General features: G+C 32.9%; 1 protein-coding gene across 1 annotated transcript in view; it reads right to left on the bottom strand.

The window, feature by feature from the left end:
- LOC123563723 (BTB/POZ domain-containing protein 3-like) overlaps window positions 1-15157 on the bottom strand; it is a 69817-nt gene continuing 54660 nt past the window's right edge. Inside the window, exons 2-3 of the mRNA XM_045356688.2 lie at window positions 9864-10161; window positions 1-1338 (exon numbers count right to left, since the gene is read on the bottom strand). Of these exons, the coding sequence (XP_045212623.2) occupies window positions 336-1338; window positions 9864-10159 (1299 nt within the window). The 5' untranslated portion in view covers window positions 10160-10161 and the 3' untranslated portion in view covers window positions 1-335. The remainder of the gene's footprint in view (window positions 1339-9863; window positions 10162-15157) is intronic.

Genomic DNA, 15157 nt, shown 5'->3' with positions numbered 1-15157 from the left:
CTAGCTTACAATAAACTTTATACATAACATACTAATTCCTAACACAATTCTATCTAAAAACAACAAAATAAATGCTGAGAGCATTTGGAAATATACAATTACCTTTATATGTTATAGCAATAAGAGATATTATATGTAAAAATATAATATTTTGTGTCTATATAAACATTTCATTTTTGTTTCCTTACAGTTTGAAAAAAAGCACATATCTACATGTACTCGCACGCCTTACACTAACATCGAACATGTGCATCGATATGCTTTTTGCACATATCTTTTTGGCAAAAACAGATCAAATTAAAGTGAAAAGCACGGTTATCACGTGTGTTTAAAATTTAAACTCTACAAAATCTGACAGTATTGATGTTTAGTGGCATCTCTTCAACGGTGACTGATAATTCACCAAATTTCACGACATGATTCATTGTGCGCATCGTATTTAAAGGCGCTCCACCAGGCGCGTAGTTATCATGTTGGAACGTGAACTGATAGTGCTTATTTGCAGAAAGTATTATGTTATTGCCTTTTGCTGGTTTTACAAAACCGCCTTTATCTCTATAGTCGAACTCATCAAATTTCAGAATTTTATTTAGACTTCTGTCCTCCTTACAGACGATTTTGCAGGACAGAAACCGTGCCGATACAGCTGAAAACTCAAGCAAGGCAATATCAAAATTGCTCGTCAGACTGAAGCTCTCACCGTAAGACTGACTTATGCTCAGACACCCAATATTTTGCAGGTTGATTGTAAGGGAATTATGGCGAGGGTACGAGATGAATTTCCCAACATACCCAGGTGTCTCTGTTGTCATGGTAACCATAAACTGAAGTAGTTGCATTTGGTCCTCTGGAAGCAATATCTTTGTGGGGACAACTTTCTTAACAAATACATCTGGAGGAATCGTAGGAAAGCGAATCTTCTCAATAACTTCTCCGAGTATTTTCCTTTTGTTTTCAAAAGAAGTCTCAAAATTTTCTGACTGACATTTTCCATCGGCCCATCTTAGTGCCATTTCAAACTGAACCATCTCCTCACTATGCAGCTTGTCGTCTGTCAATATGGCCAGCAGGCTTTCGTAAGATAATTTCTGGATGTCCTCGCTCAGAAAAACCTCTCCCGAATTTTCAGTAATAAACTTGTAACACCTTACCTTCAGTTCTTCAACATCAAAGAATTTAGCTTGCTCGTAAAGTGTGCATACATTGTCGGTGGTAATAGAATTTTCCAGAAAGTCTGAGCAAATTTTTACAAGTCCTCTAAGACAATACTTCCTTGCAGCATACAGGCATTTTAGAACTGTGTCTCCCTTCAGATCTACTTCATCTGTATAGATATACCTGTTGAATGTACAGAAATAAAATGATAAATAATAGTGACAGGCACCAAATATTCATTCATAAAGTTTTTGTGTGCTAAAAGAATACATACACTAAATAGGGAAATTGAGCAAATAAAATGGTAGTTGCATAATGACGGATTCATATAGTTCAAAATTGTTCTTGCTTTGAAGAGCATTTTCCCTTACTTACATTGCATCTTTCTGGAATAACATGATTTCAAGATCAATACTGGACATTTAGGCATTATTTTCATCAGGAAAAAAAAAGCATTGGAAAGTTAGGACATACACCACGACTAATATTTGGGGCCTCATTTTATGTGACTGTTTGACAGAGAATATTTTTCTTGCATCAAACACGACCCACACTTTTCTCTTTCTATTCAGCACTGCCATTTTTTTGCAAGAAAATGTAAGTTAAAAACATCAGAAAATGGGTCCTGGTGTGTGCTTGTAAGTTTCTCAAATTTTTAAAGGTATAGAATGAAGAAGACGAGCTATATAGTGTTTATATACCCATCCGCCTACCTGAGTGAGTAAGATAGAGAATACATAATTATTTAACTTCTGATATACAAAACAAAGAGATATATACAAGGGGCAGGACGTGAAGTGGTTGCACACTTGGTTCAAGCGAACGAAACGGTTGCAAACTTACAAAATGGCGGATATTTTCTGAAATTATCGCGTGTTCGCTTGTTTTTTTTTTTATCAGGTAAGTGGGTTTCTATGGTATTTTGAACTCTATGGATATGTGCATGCATCAGTTCTATGTCTACGTCACACTCGGTTTTACGTTTCAGCGTCGTAGATTTCGAATTCTCAAAGTTACTGAAGTTATAAAATGGTCATGTCCATGTTTTGATATTTGAATTGCGTCGTTTCTTGCCGTTTTTCACATTCTAATGATCAAACTAGCCTGTTTTGGGACCCTTAAACGAGACAAAACAACTAATTGTGAAGAATTCTATAAACGTTTGGTTCTGCATGTTTTATGGATAGTTCTTTACCAAAATAAATCTTGTTCAAGCTCTTTTTTGTTGCAAACTTATACTTCAAGCAATTTCTGTCGCAAACTTTTTCTGGAAAAATAGTGTCCAACTCTCGGAGAATGTTTATTGTGCAATTCGTGGTACATTTCTTTCCTGTTTAGCGTCGTACATTTCTATAGCATCAAACGGCCCTTTGATATTTTAATATAACTGTTGACAGAAAAACCTTATCATGTTTTCACGAAACCTGGTAGGATTAGGGTTAGTGTTCCTACATAATTTTAACATATTCCCTGTTAATAGATTCAGCTCTCTGGAGTGCAAGCAGAAATAAAACTAAACTTTCGGAGACATTGTCTAGGTACATTTTGTCTTTTGGATCTTGTCCAGCTATACACACTTATACAGATAACGACTTTAACATGCAGTTGTTTTCTTTCAGATCTTTTCAAGTCTAGATGCTATGAACACCGGACGCTATTATGACCCGAGAGCATGGACATGAATCTTCATTAGTCGAACAAACTACGCTAATAAGTATATCAGAAATAACCGTTAGGTAAGTGTTATTGGTATCGAAAACAATTTATAAAATTTTATAAGCCTATTCTTATTTTCTATTCCTATTCTGAACCAACAATTTTAGCAACCTAAAGTCGGATACATTTTTTTGCGTAATATAGTACACACAAGCAATGTTGGTTACAAACCAGGAATGAAAAGTAAATTAATTGCAGTGTAGTACCATAATACAGAAGATATATAAGTATTGCTACAGAAATGAATGGCAAGGACAAACATTGAAATGCTATTTACTTGCAAAATTTATTTTAATTGTTAGAAACAAAACAAAAACGTCAAGTGCAACAGTGTATAATGTTTTATGTTCAGTTCCTTATATTATATTGATTTTGCATTACATTGCAATATATTACACAAACTATCAGTGTTACTTTTTTATTGCAGAGATCACGAGTTTAACCGAAGGAAAGGAAGCGTACCAAAGTATGGCACATTAAGGAGGTAGGTTACCTTGTTACAAGGGTAAATTCAAATTAGCTGAACCGCAGCATCGTTTTGTATTTCGTGTAATATGAAGTTTTAACTGCTAAAATCTCAGTTTCGTTTGTCTCTGTCCCTTCAAGTTCAATTTTTATCCAGGTTTGAAGAACATGACCCTCCAAAGGTATTTCATATTGAAAAAAGAAGGAAAATACGGATATTTAACACTTTTCAGTGTATTTTAGTTTCATTGATATCCGAAGAAGTCAGCATAATCTATAATTTTACTAGTATGCACGTTAGCTTTCTAATATAAGCTTAAAATGTATATGTCGCGGGTCTCGTGTTTCCATGGTAACGCATTTTCTCTCATTTTTAAACAACTATGTATAAAAAAAGGGGTTTTCGACGGCTTCAGTGCCATTGTGTTAATGACCAACATGGAATATTTGGGTAATATTATTAGTAAAATACCAAGCACTATACATGGTACTCTATTTTTCATAAAGTTTAAAGTAACCATGGCAACAGAGATGTTTAAAATGGCTTATATCTTGCTTTTTGTCGTAATTTCTTATAAAATAATATTGAATAAGATTATCTTTCTAGTTGATGTAGCGTTAAAACATATTATTTCTAACGTAAGTTATATTTTCGTGTTATCTGCATTTATTCAAACAAATTTCTAAGCTTAGAATACTAACAGCAGTACCCCTCGTCTGGCATTTTTCATGGAAAAATCGTTCAGCATGTACTATTATTCTCATGGATATTGTTGAAATGAAAATAAAAAGCTGAAGCTGTGTTTCTTAGATAGACTAGTGTCAACGCTTTTGAAATTTACATTTAGATACATAGGTCACGGGATTCGTTTCCATGGTAACATAAATTCAATTCAAGAAACCACAATTTTCTACTGAAATTTGAACAATTTTAGATCTGAGTTTTAGTATATAAGTAACAAATTATCAACGGAACCTGAAAAATAGGTATTACAAATCAAACTGCTATATTTTTTATTTGAAAATGACCGTAACAAGTAACCTCTCACCCAACTATATTCCAAATAACATTGGTTACCATCATCCATTTTCTTACATTCCTAATAACATTTCGATATAACTACACAAAAGAAGCAAAATATTGATTATTATTCAGAGCAAAAGACACATAAAAATATTTCAGCAAATAATGGTTATTTGAAAATAGTTTGAATAAAGAAAATGCATAGAATTACGTACTTTCAAGATAAAAGCTATTAATTTAGCGCGGTAACTGACACGTAACGTCAAGACGTCATTAACATTGTTTTGAAGCGTTTCTGTGGCAATTTATTCATTATTTCTACATTATTAAACCATAAAGCGTCAGATCGAAGACAGGTCTATGATTTGTTTTCAGAAGAATGAATATACAAACACATTGTTTGTCGTAAACGTCGTCGTAAATCGTCACGTTAGCTTCCGGTTGGACATGCGCACATACAAATATAAAGGTAACCTACCTCCTTAAGAAAATTGAATGATATACCAAGAGGAGTTCAACCAGTTTGGTCACATTACAAAGTTGACCAGTCCATTAAGACTATATTTTGAGCGAATTCACAAAGTAAAATACAGCGCAACAGTTACGCTGTATTCAGTGGATTGAAGTTGATAAACTATAACAAGAAAATGTTCGGCTGCGATTAAATCTGTCTTCTCTGAAAATGAACAAACATATGATGTTTTTTGTTGATTGCCACCACAAGTTTAAATGCCAACTCTACTGTTTTCAATTTTGCCTTAATAAAGTTGCTTGTGTCCAAGATACATCTTTTTGGATACCAGTTAAGCTATCCAAACAACAACAATGAAAGGAAACACGTGATAAAATACGGGTACTTCGCTACCATCTTTTGAAACACTTAGATTTTGCCTTTTTCCAAGTTGTATGTGGTACTTCTTCTTTCTGTTTAAAACCATTCAATTATCCAATCAGAAACGACAAAATTAAGCACGTGATAAAATGATGGGAACTACAGTCATGTTTCTGCAGATGTTACACTGTAACTTAAATGAGTTTTACATTTTATCTCAGTTTTACTCTCATTGTGCAGCGTCCATGTGTTTTAGTGTTAGTATCGATTTATTCATTGTTTTGATACACAGTACGTACGTCTTATAAGATATTCAAAGACGACGATCTATGTTTCAGAAACAAAATATGAACTATGCCGCATGTCCGTAAAGGGGTATTTCACATGTATCTTATCACCAACACTCAATACCCTTGTTTCGTGCCCGTATTATGATCATGTAATATCGACACAAGATTGCGCAGGTGGATAAACAACAACTATAACTTCTAATGAATTCAAGATGTTTTACATCATAATCATATCTTAAGACTTTGATATATTTTTGTTCACTTATCATAGAAATGAAACATAACGTATGCGTTTATGGCATTATGTTATTATATCACTGTTGTATATAAATGTGTTGTTGTTTTGTCTATCAAAACTACATGTACTAATATTTTACGGGGAAAACCCAACTGTATTTCAAACGAATTAAGTTAATTTATTCCAAATGTTTCAGATATAAGTGTACAATTATTTGGAGAAAAAAAAACAACAACAGTTTTTGTGAACAAATCATGTATCCCTGTAGTTTGTTGTTTCATGTGACGACAAATGACGTTGAAGCCCAAACCGTGAACGGAGTTTCTTTTCGCAAATACCACATTCCCGAGGAGTATTCCCATCGCTGTCTCAGTCTTGCATTGTTGCCTGAAAAATAAATTGAACAAGAAAATACAATATTGTAGATTTCAGATCTATTGAAATTAAAACACAAGTTTGCTATATATTAGTTCGATTACAATATTTCTTTTATGTAAAATATCTGTAACAAATTTTCTGTCAATTATAAATGCAGGGTCAATGGAGATGGGAACTTAGAATTGAGACTAAGATTTGAGACGAGAACTTGTCAGATTGCACGGTTTGTATTAAGTAATTTCCTTGGGCAAGATACGCACAAGGCTAATGCACACCATAGCAAAACATCGACCATATTATTTCACTGATCTTCCAAAATCACAAAAAGCTAAAAAGAAGTCTCTGTTTTGTGCCCAAACGTCGTTATACGTGATTAGAAATAGAATTATGAAATTCCGTGCTGTCTGCTGCAACTTTGAGAAAATTCAGGATTTGCCTCTTCAACTAGTTGCACAATAAACATTCTCCGAGAGTTGGACACTATTTTCCAGAAAAAGTTTGCGACAGATATTGCTTGAAGTACAAGTTTCCAACAAAAAAGAGCTTGAACAAGATTTATTTTGGTAAAGAACTATCCATAAAACATGCAGAACCAAACGTTTATAGATTTCTTCACAATTACTTGTTTTGTCTCGTTTAAGGGCCCCAAAACAGGCTAGTTTGATCATTGGAATGTAAAAAATGGCAAGAAACGACGCAATTCAAATATCAAAACATGGACATGACCATTTTAGAACTTCAATAACTTTGAGAATTCGAAATCTACGATGCTGAAACGCAAAACCGAGTGTGACGTAGACATAGAACTGATGCATGCACATATCCATAGAGTTCAAAATACCATAGAAACCCACTTACCTGATAAAACAAGAGGACCATGATGGTCCTGAATCGCTCACCTCTTCCCACATGACCCAGTTTTGAGTATGACGTTGTTTTTTCTATTATTTGACATAGTGACCTAGTTTTTGAGCTCATGTGATCCAGTTTTGAACTTGACCTAGATATTATCAAGATAAAAATTCTGACCAATTTTCATGAAGATCCATTGAAAAATATGGCCTCTAGAGAGGTCACAAGGTTTTTCTATTATTTGACCTATTGACCTAGTTTTCGAAGGTACGTGACCCTGTTTTGAACCTTACCTAGATATTATCAAGGTAAACAGTCTCACTAATTTTCATGAAGATCTCATGAAAAATATGGCCTCTAGAGAGGTCACAAGGTTTTTCTATTTTTATACCTACTGGCCTAGTTTTTGACCGAATGTGACCCAGTTTCGAAAATGATCTAGATATCATAAAGGTGAATATTCAGATCAATTTTCATGAAGATCCATTGAAAAATATGGCCTCTAGAGAGGTCAAAATATTTTAATAATTTTAGACCTACTGACCTAGTTTTTGACCGCAGTTGACCCAGTTTCAAACTTGACCTAGATATCATCAAGATGAACATTCAGACCAACTTTCATACAGATCCCATGAAAAATATGGCCTCTAGGAAGGTCGCAAGGTTTTTTTATTATTTGACCTACTAACCTAGTTTTTTAAGGCACGAGACCCAGTTTCAAACTTGACCTAGATATCATCAAGGTGAACATTCTGACCAATTTTCATGAAGATCCATTCAAGGTAATGGCCTCTAGAGAGGTCACAACGTTTTTTCATTATTTGACCTACTGACCTACTTTTTGATGGCACGTGACCCACTTTCGAACTTGACCTAGATATCATCAAGATGAACATTCTGACCAATTTTTATGGAGATTCATTCACAAGTATGGCCTCTAGAGAGGTCACAAGGTTTTTCTATTTTTAGACCTACTGACCTAGTTTTTGACTGCACATGACCTTGTTTCGACCTTGACCTAGATATCATCAAGATGAACATTCAGACCAACTTTCATACAAATCCCATCAAAAAATATGACCTTTAGAGAGGTCACAAGGTTTCTCTATTATTTGACCTACTGACCTAGTTTATTAAGGCACGTGACCCACTTTCGAACTTGACCTAGATATCATCAAGGTGAACATTCAGACCAACTTTCATACAGATCCCATGAAAAGTATGGCCTCTAGAGAGGTCACAAGGTTTTTCTATTATTTGACCTACTGACCTAGTTTTTGAAGGCACGTGACCCAGTTTCGAACTTGACCTAGATATCATCAAGTTGAACATTCTGACTAACTTTCATGAAGATCTCATGAAATATATGGCCTCTAGAGAGGTCACAAGGTTTTTCTATTTTTAGACCTACTGACCTAGTTTTTAACCGCACGTGACCCAGTTTCAAACTTACCTAGATATCATCAAGATGAACATTCAGACCAACTTTCATACAGATCCCATGAAAAATATGGCCTTTAGAGAGGTCACAAGGTTTTTCTATTATTTGACCTACTGACCTAGTTTTTGATGGCAAGTGACCCAGTTTCGAACTTGACCTAGATATCATCAATGTGAATGTTCTGACCAATTTTCATGAAGAAATTTTGAAATATATGGCCTCTAGAGAGGTCACAAGGTTTTTCTATTTTTAGACCTACTGACCTAGTTTTTGACCGCACGTGACCCAGTTTCGAACTTGACCTAGATATCATCAAGATGAACATTCTGACAAATTTTCATGAAGATCTTATGTAATATATGGCCTCTAGAGAGGTCACAAGGTTTTTGTATTTTTAGACCTACTGACCTAGTTTTTGAAGGCACGTGACCCAGTTTCGAACTTGACCTAGATATCATCAAGGTGAACATTCTAATCAATTTTCATAAAGATCCCACAAAAAATGTGATCTCTAGAGTGGTCACAAGCATAAGTTTACGGACGGACGGACGCACGGACGGACGGACGACGGACGCTGCGTGATCACAAAAGCTCACCTTGTCACTATGTGACAGGTGAGCTAAAAACAAGCGAACACGCGATCATTTCAGAAAATATCCGCCATTTTGTAAGTTTGCAACCGTTTCGTTTGCTTGAACCAAGTGTGCAACCATTCACGTCCTACCCCTTGATATACCGACAAAGAAAATAGGTTTGAATTGTCTTTCAATGAATCTGGCGAGATTTTTTTCATATCCGTCATGTGTTTTTATTTAAGAAATAATATATCTCAAACAGTGATTTATGTAGGGATAATACACTTATTTTGTGTATTAACGTCTGCAGAAGCCCGCGGGATTGTTTGTGACCGAGACCGAAGGTCGAGGTCACAAACATATCCCAAGGGCTTCTGTAGACGTTAATACATAAAACAAACATGTATTGTCGCTATTCTTGCATAAAAATATTTCACGACGATTTATGTATTGTTTTCATATGTGATGACTTGACGATTCCGGTATATTTTTTATTTACCATTCCTGTTGTTCTTGGAAACGGTAAACATGTTTTTAAATATCCGTATCCAGGGCCCGGAAATAAACAACACTATCAAAAGCACATCCTGAAGGTTTTTAAGCGATTTTTTTATCTCGCATTATTACAAACACAAAATTACCAATAATTGTTCATATCATTTCACAATTTGGTGGACTCGATCACAATTTCAAGAATAATAACTTTACATTCGATATGTATTGAGTACGGACACGCAGTTGGAGTACGGATGAGTACGAACGTAGTGTCAAGCTTCCAAGCTGTTTATATAAATTCTTCGAGAAATTAGATAAAACATACCGACTGATACTTTCCAAAATCATAAATATGATTCCTAAAAGCAAACAATAGCGCAGGTAAACTGACAAAATAATCACCTTAACATCAAATCAAATATATCTTGATTGATATCTTCAACGTCAATCTCACTATGGTGATCTGCCATTGGTCCAAAGAACATCGCTTCAAATACCTCACTGCGCATGCTCAGTATAAGTCTGTGGGCCGTAAGCTTCTTGTCACCATCTTTTTTGAAAATGAACGTTACGTCTGACATCAAACCTTTCATTAAATACTGCTCAGCGCATCCTGCTAGTGATTTGCTGTCCCTCCAGTTATCCAGGACCTCGTCAGTTTGCATTGAAGTTTGTCTATTGATATTGCCAGTGGCCATATCTGAAATATTAGACAAAGCTAGAATACGACGATATAATACATGGAACATGCAATTTGTTGATAGATAGATGTTCACACATATACGTATCCAAGTTACAAATGACATTTATCACACATTAAAACAATTTACACAAAGTTAAGCTAAAATATCCAGTAGTTGGGTAACTACATGTAAAAGTTATAGTTATAGTTTCACTTATGTAAAACACATATTAACTCGTTAACTAAGATCACAATGTAATTTGTATCACAGCTAGGCTTTTTAATACTATGTGTACCTTTATATAATAGAAACAAATGTTAATTAGACTAAGATAGTTCAAATTGGAAGCAACATATATAGCAGTGTGTAGTAACCTAGGATGACCCATGAAAGCTAGAAAGCTTATTTCCAATGGGGTCCTTGGCTAAATATACTTACTATAATAAAAACATACATATTTAATACATCAAAGACAAAAAAATAAAAAAGACTTTGGGACTTCAGTGGGAGCTATGAAACTAAAACGTACGTCGCACGCTATTTTGCACAAATGCGTAACGTTATTTTGACGTCAGTTTGACGTACAAATTACTAATTGAGAAAATAAATAGCAAAAAATGCGTTGAGATAAATCTGCATATTCTTTGATGGTATCGTAATTTACAGTTATTGCTTTGAACACATTGTTATTGTTATTTATCTTTTTTTGTTATTTATGTTTTTTTATCATTAATTATTACCGCCCGTTTCTTTAAATTAAATATATATGCATTTTAAACTGCAATTAATTTTATTATGTTGTACCGTGTTGATCGCAAACATAAATATCAACTTCCGGACGTTAACATGCCTAGCATCAACAGTGATCAGGATGATTATAACCGACAAAGAGGCAGTGCTGTCGCACGAAAATATTTAAAAAAAAAAAAATAGTTTCATTAAACCGTAAAGCAGTTAATTTTAGAACTTTTTATGCATTTAAGAATATAACAGGTCCTGTGGATTTAAAACTTTTTTCATGCTAAATTCAGTTTTGTACTCTGACTTTTGTTTAAAACAACAACAATTCTAACACGACCAACAAATAACCCTACAAATAGAAGAAAATCAGACAACGGTTATTTTGCGATAATCCTGTGCGCGCAGTGACGTCATCCGATCCAGGTGAGTAGCACGGTCGTAAAACGTAGTTACCTTTTTTTCTAACACTAGTACTGTTAATACTAGTATGTCTTGTTAGAATCGAAATAACAAATTCGCAAGTGTGATTTATCATACTAGGATAACCCGATTTTTTCTTTCTTATGCGAAACAATATATCACTCAGTATGAACTATGCCATAAGAAAACCAGCATAGTGCGTTTGCGACCAGCATGGATCCAGACCATCCTGCACCTCCGCTCAGTCTGGTCGGAATCCATAATCTTCGCTTTCAAAGCCTATTGGAATTAGAGAAACTGTTAGCGAACAGAATGGATCCTGATGCGCAGGCTGGTCTGGATTAATGCTGGTTGCAACCGCACTATGTTTGTTTTTCTCTTGGCGCGGCTCATATATTCTTATGCATAAGAAATCAAAAGACGTGTTATCTTACGTTAAACAACGATTGGGAAGTTATTATTTCATAAAGAAATTATTTAGGCCCTATAACCAGAGTAGTTATATAAATACCGCAGCGAGCGCAATTTAACCTCACTTAACCTTTTGACCACTTCTAAAAAAAATCAAAGTCAAGCAATTAAAAACAAAAAAAATAAACATGTTTTAACAAATTATTGTTAAAACCTGTAGTAAAATATGATTAAACACTTCCACCAAATATTTGTCAAAATCCTACCACGGAAACATGGTCAGTTTAACCTCACTTAACCTCTTATCCCTATAAATTTTAACAACACCGGTGTCGTTTTCTTTAACAAGTTTATCAATCAATATCGTTTGTAAAGCGACACCGGTGTCGTTCTATTGGTATTTACTTTCATTCATAAAACCGATATGTTTACATTTGTAGTACAATTCGTTTAAACTTCCTTGTGATCGATTTACGTTTTACAGCTGATTTAATATAAGTGTCAAAGGTAAATTAAGTGCATTTTTTAAAAATGATAATGCGGGAAACCACAAATTCAACCAATCAAAAGCCTGCCATTTTTCTGCCAAGTTGACAGACACTGCCACATTCCTACCACTTGGCAGAACTTTGGCAAAACTTTGGCAGATTATATTTATTAATAAAATGTAAGGTATTTGATCTTATCTTCAATTAGTAAGTACATTATCAGGGTACACATAGTAATTAAAACTTTAATTAAAACTTTAATTAAGCTTTTAATTCAAAAGTTTGTTTCTATCATAGGATACAGGTTCATCCGATATGTAGAATCTGATGAAAACTATTTATCAAAGCATAAATGTTACTTCTGTAGATGCTGAATCGTCATAAGGATGAATATCAAACATTGTCCCTTGTTTTAGATAAATTTTAATTTTTTCTTATACATAGATATTAACTTATCAGGGGTCAAAGTCCTCAGCTCCCTCAGCTGTTATATTTACATTATCAAATAATATAAAAAAATAAAACATCATCCTGAGGCCTAAAATTTCCCGCCACCTAAATATAAAATGTGATTTTGGGGGGCTTTTGGGTCGGTTTATCCGGTTCACCTATAAACTTGTACCCTTTAATAAAATCTTAATATCTATTATATAAGTTCCGGTTTTTCTGACTATAAACACACCACTAAAAAGCATATTCTAGTACATCTATTTTATATTTTTGGTCTATGAGTATAAAATCTTTATAATCTACGATAATTCCAGGTCTTATTTCAAATATATTTAAAATAGTTCGACCCGGCCATATTTTTATATGTTGAATATATCCTGGCACCACGACGGTCAAATACTTTTTCATTTGTATGTAATCAAAAGGATGAATTATAATAGTATTCAAGAGAAACACTCATGTCTCACTTCCTCTACCCTTTTTTTCTATTTCCTGTCTTTTTTTTTAATTTTAAAAAATTATTTCAGCTAAATCATAAAGGGTCGTTTTGTTGTAGCAACTTCAAAGCAGAAAAATTGTCAACAACCTTTTGTTCTAGCTAATTGTGTTTCTTGTTTTAAGAAAACATTTTTTACTTTGTAATTTTTTGGGTATTAGTGGTAATTTCTTCCACATTAGCGGTTATTGCTTTAGTATTAGCAGTAATTACTTGGGTATTAGCAGTGATTGATTCTCCTTGTTTAGCTGATATTTAACTACAGAGTCCAAATCATTTATTATTTTTTAATTTGATCATTAATTATCTTAATTGCTTCAGTATAGCAGTAATTAACTCTCCTTGTTTAACTGTTTTTTTCAACTACAAGTCCAGTTCATTTTTATGTCTTCAACTTTACCCTTTAAAATTTCATTAATATCATCTTGTAATTTTTTTGTAATATTACTTAATTCTGCATACTTTAAATTGTGACGGTTGTAAAACAATATAATCCAATTTCGAATTTGTTTTTTAAAGTCATCTATTTTAGAATTGAGCTCTTTTTTAAAGTTATCTAATGCGTATCTGATCATCACCTCTTTGTGAAGCTACCTTTTCCAATTCAGATTTATATTCTGAAAGTTATTTGAAATTAATTCTAATAAATCTTTAGCTTATTTTCCGTTTCAGTATTTAGTTTATTTATTTCTGTTCTGATTTCTAACTGATACATATTTTGTAACTTTTTCTCAGCTTCAATAATCTTGTCTTTTAGTTTTTCCCATGTTTAATCATACTATCTTTAATTCTTGAACTTGAGTGTATAACTTTTCAAAATTGCTTCAAAATACTTTTTTTTATATTGTCATCTGTCAAATCAATTTCTCTTTCAAGTTCTTTAATAGAATCGTCATAGCTTCATTTTTTCTTCAATTTTACCTTGTAATTGATTAATTAATAATGAATTCTTTTTAAAATCTTTTGTTAATTTTAAATATTCTTTACTTCTTTTTTAAATTTGTCTGTTTTATAGATTTGATATCTTCAAGATTATAGTCATCTATTACACTTTGAACTTTTTTAAACATAAATCGTCTTAAAAACTACATGGGTGGATTTATCTGGATTTCCTAAGTTGATTATTTTATTACCTCCCATATCTAATGCTCTGTTCATTGTGTTTTTCAAGTTCCTTATTTCTGTGAAGATATGATTCCATGCCCCTTTCTAAGCTTTTGTATTGTTTTTTAGTAGCATAATCACTTAAATTCAATATCAATTTTAACTTTACTTATACTTTCAGGTTCACTTATTTGTTCTATATTATTAAAAACTCCCATTATATATTACCAGTAAAGTTTTTTCTTAAAAACTTCCTTGGTTTGTCAATATATAAGAAATCATATTTTTTTTTGATTTGTTGCATTAGCAAAAGAATCACGATCTATATTTGTTCATTACAAACCCTTAGCATTTTCCGTTTTACCTGGACTTTCAAAAAAAAATATAGTGTGAAACAGTTAAATTCGAAATATCTTTTGGTGTTTTACTAGTAAGACTGACTTAAATAAATAACACAACAGTTTTTGTGACGTCCTTGAATAAAGTATTTTGTTATTTCATTTTGAACTTTTTTATCTTCACATACAAAATCATCAAATATTACTACTTTTTGTTTTTCTGATTCAAGATTCTCACAAGGTTCATTTTGGTTGGGATCAGCTGAATATTCAAGTATTTCATTTGGATCTACTTTAATTTTTTTTTTTGCAATTTGATTTAAATTGTTAATTAAATCCTGATATTTATATTGTTCTAGGTTTTTAGCATATAAGTATAATTTATCATAATATATAAGAGGTTTTCAAAGTATATGCATTAATGTATTGTTTTTTCCAGATCAGAAGATCCACATATTAACTTCTAAAACATGAATCTGGCATAAAAGGATAAAATTGTTTAAAGTTATTGGATTTATCACTTTTTGTATCATAATTTGGAATTTCCATTTATATAATATTACAT

The sequence above is a fragment of the Mercenaria mercenaria genome, chromosome 2 (assembly GCF_021730395.1).
Source record: "Mercenaria mercenaria strain notata chromosome 2, MADL_Memer_1, whole genome shotgun sequence".
Lineage (NCBI taxonomy): Eukaryota > Metazoa > Mollusca > Bivalvia > Venerida > Veneridae > Mercenaria > Mercenaria mercenaria.
This window is presented reverse-complemented; position numbering and strand designations above follow the sequence as displayed.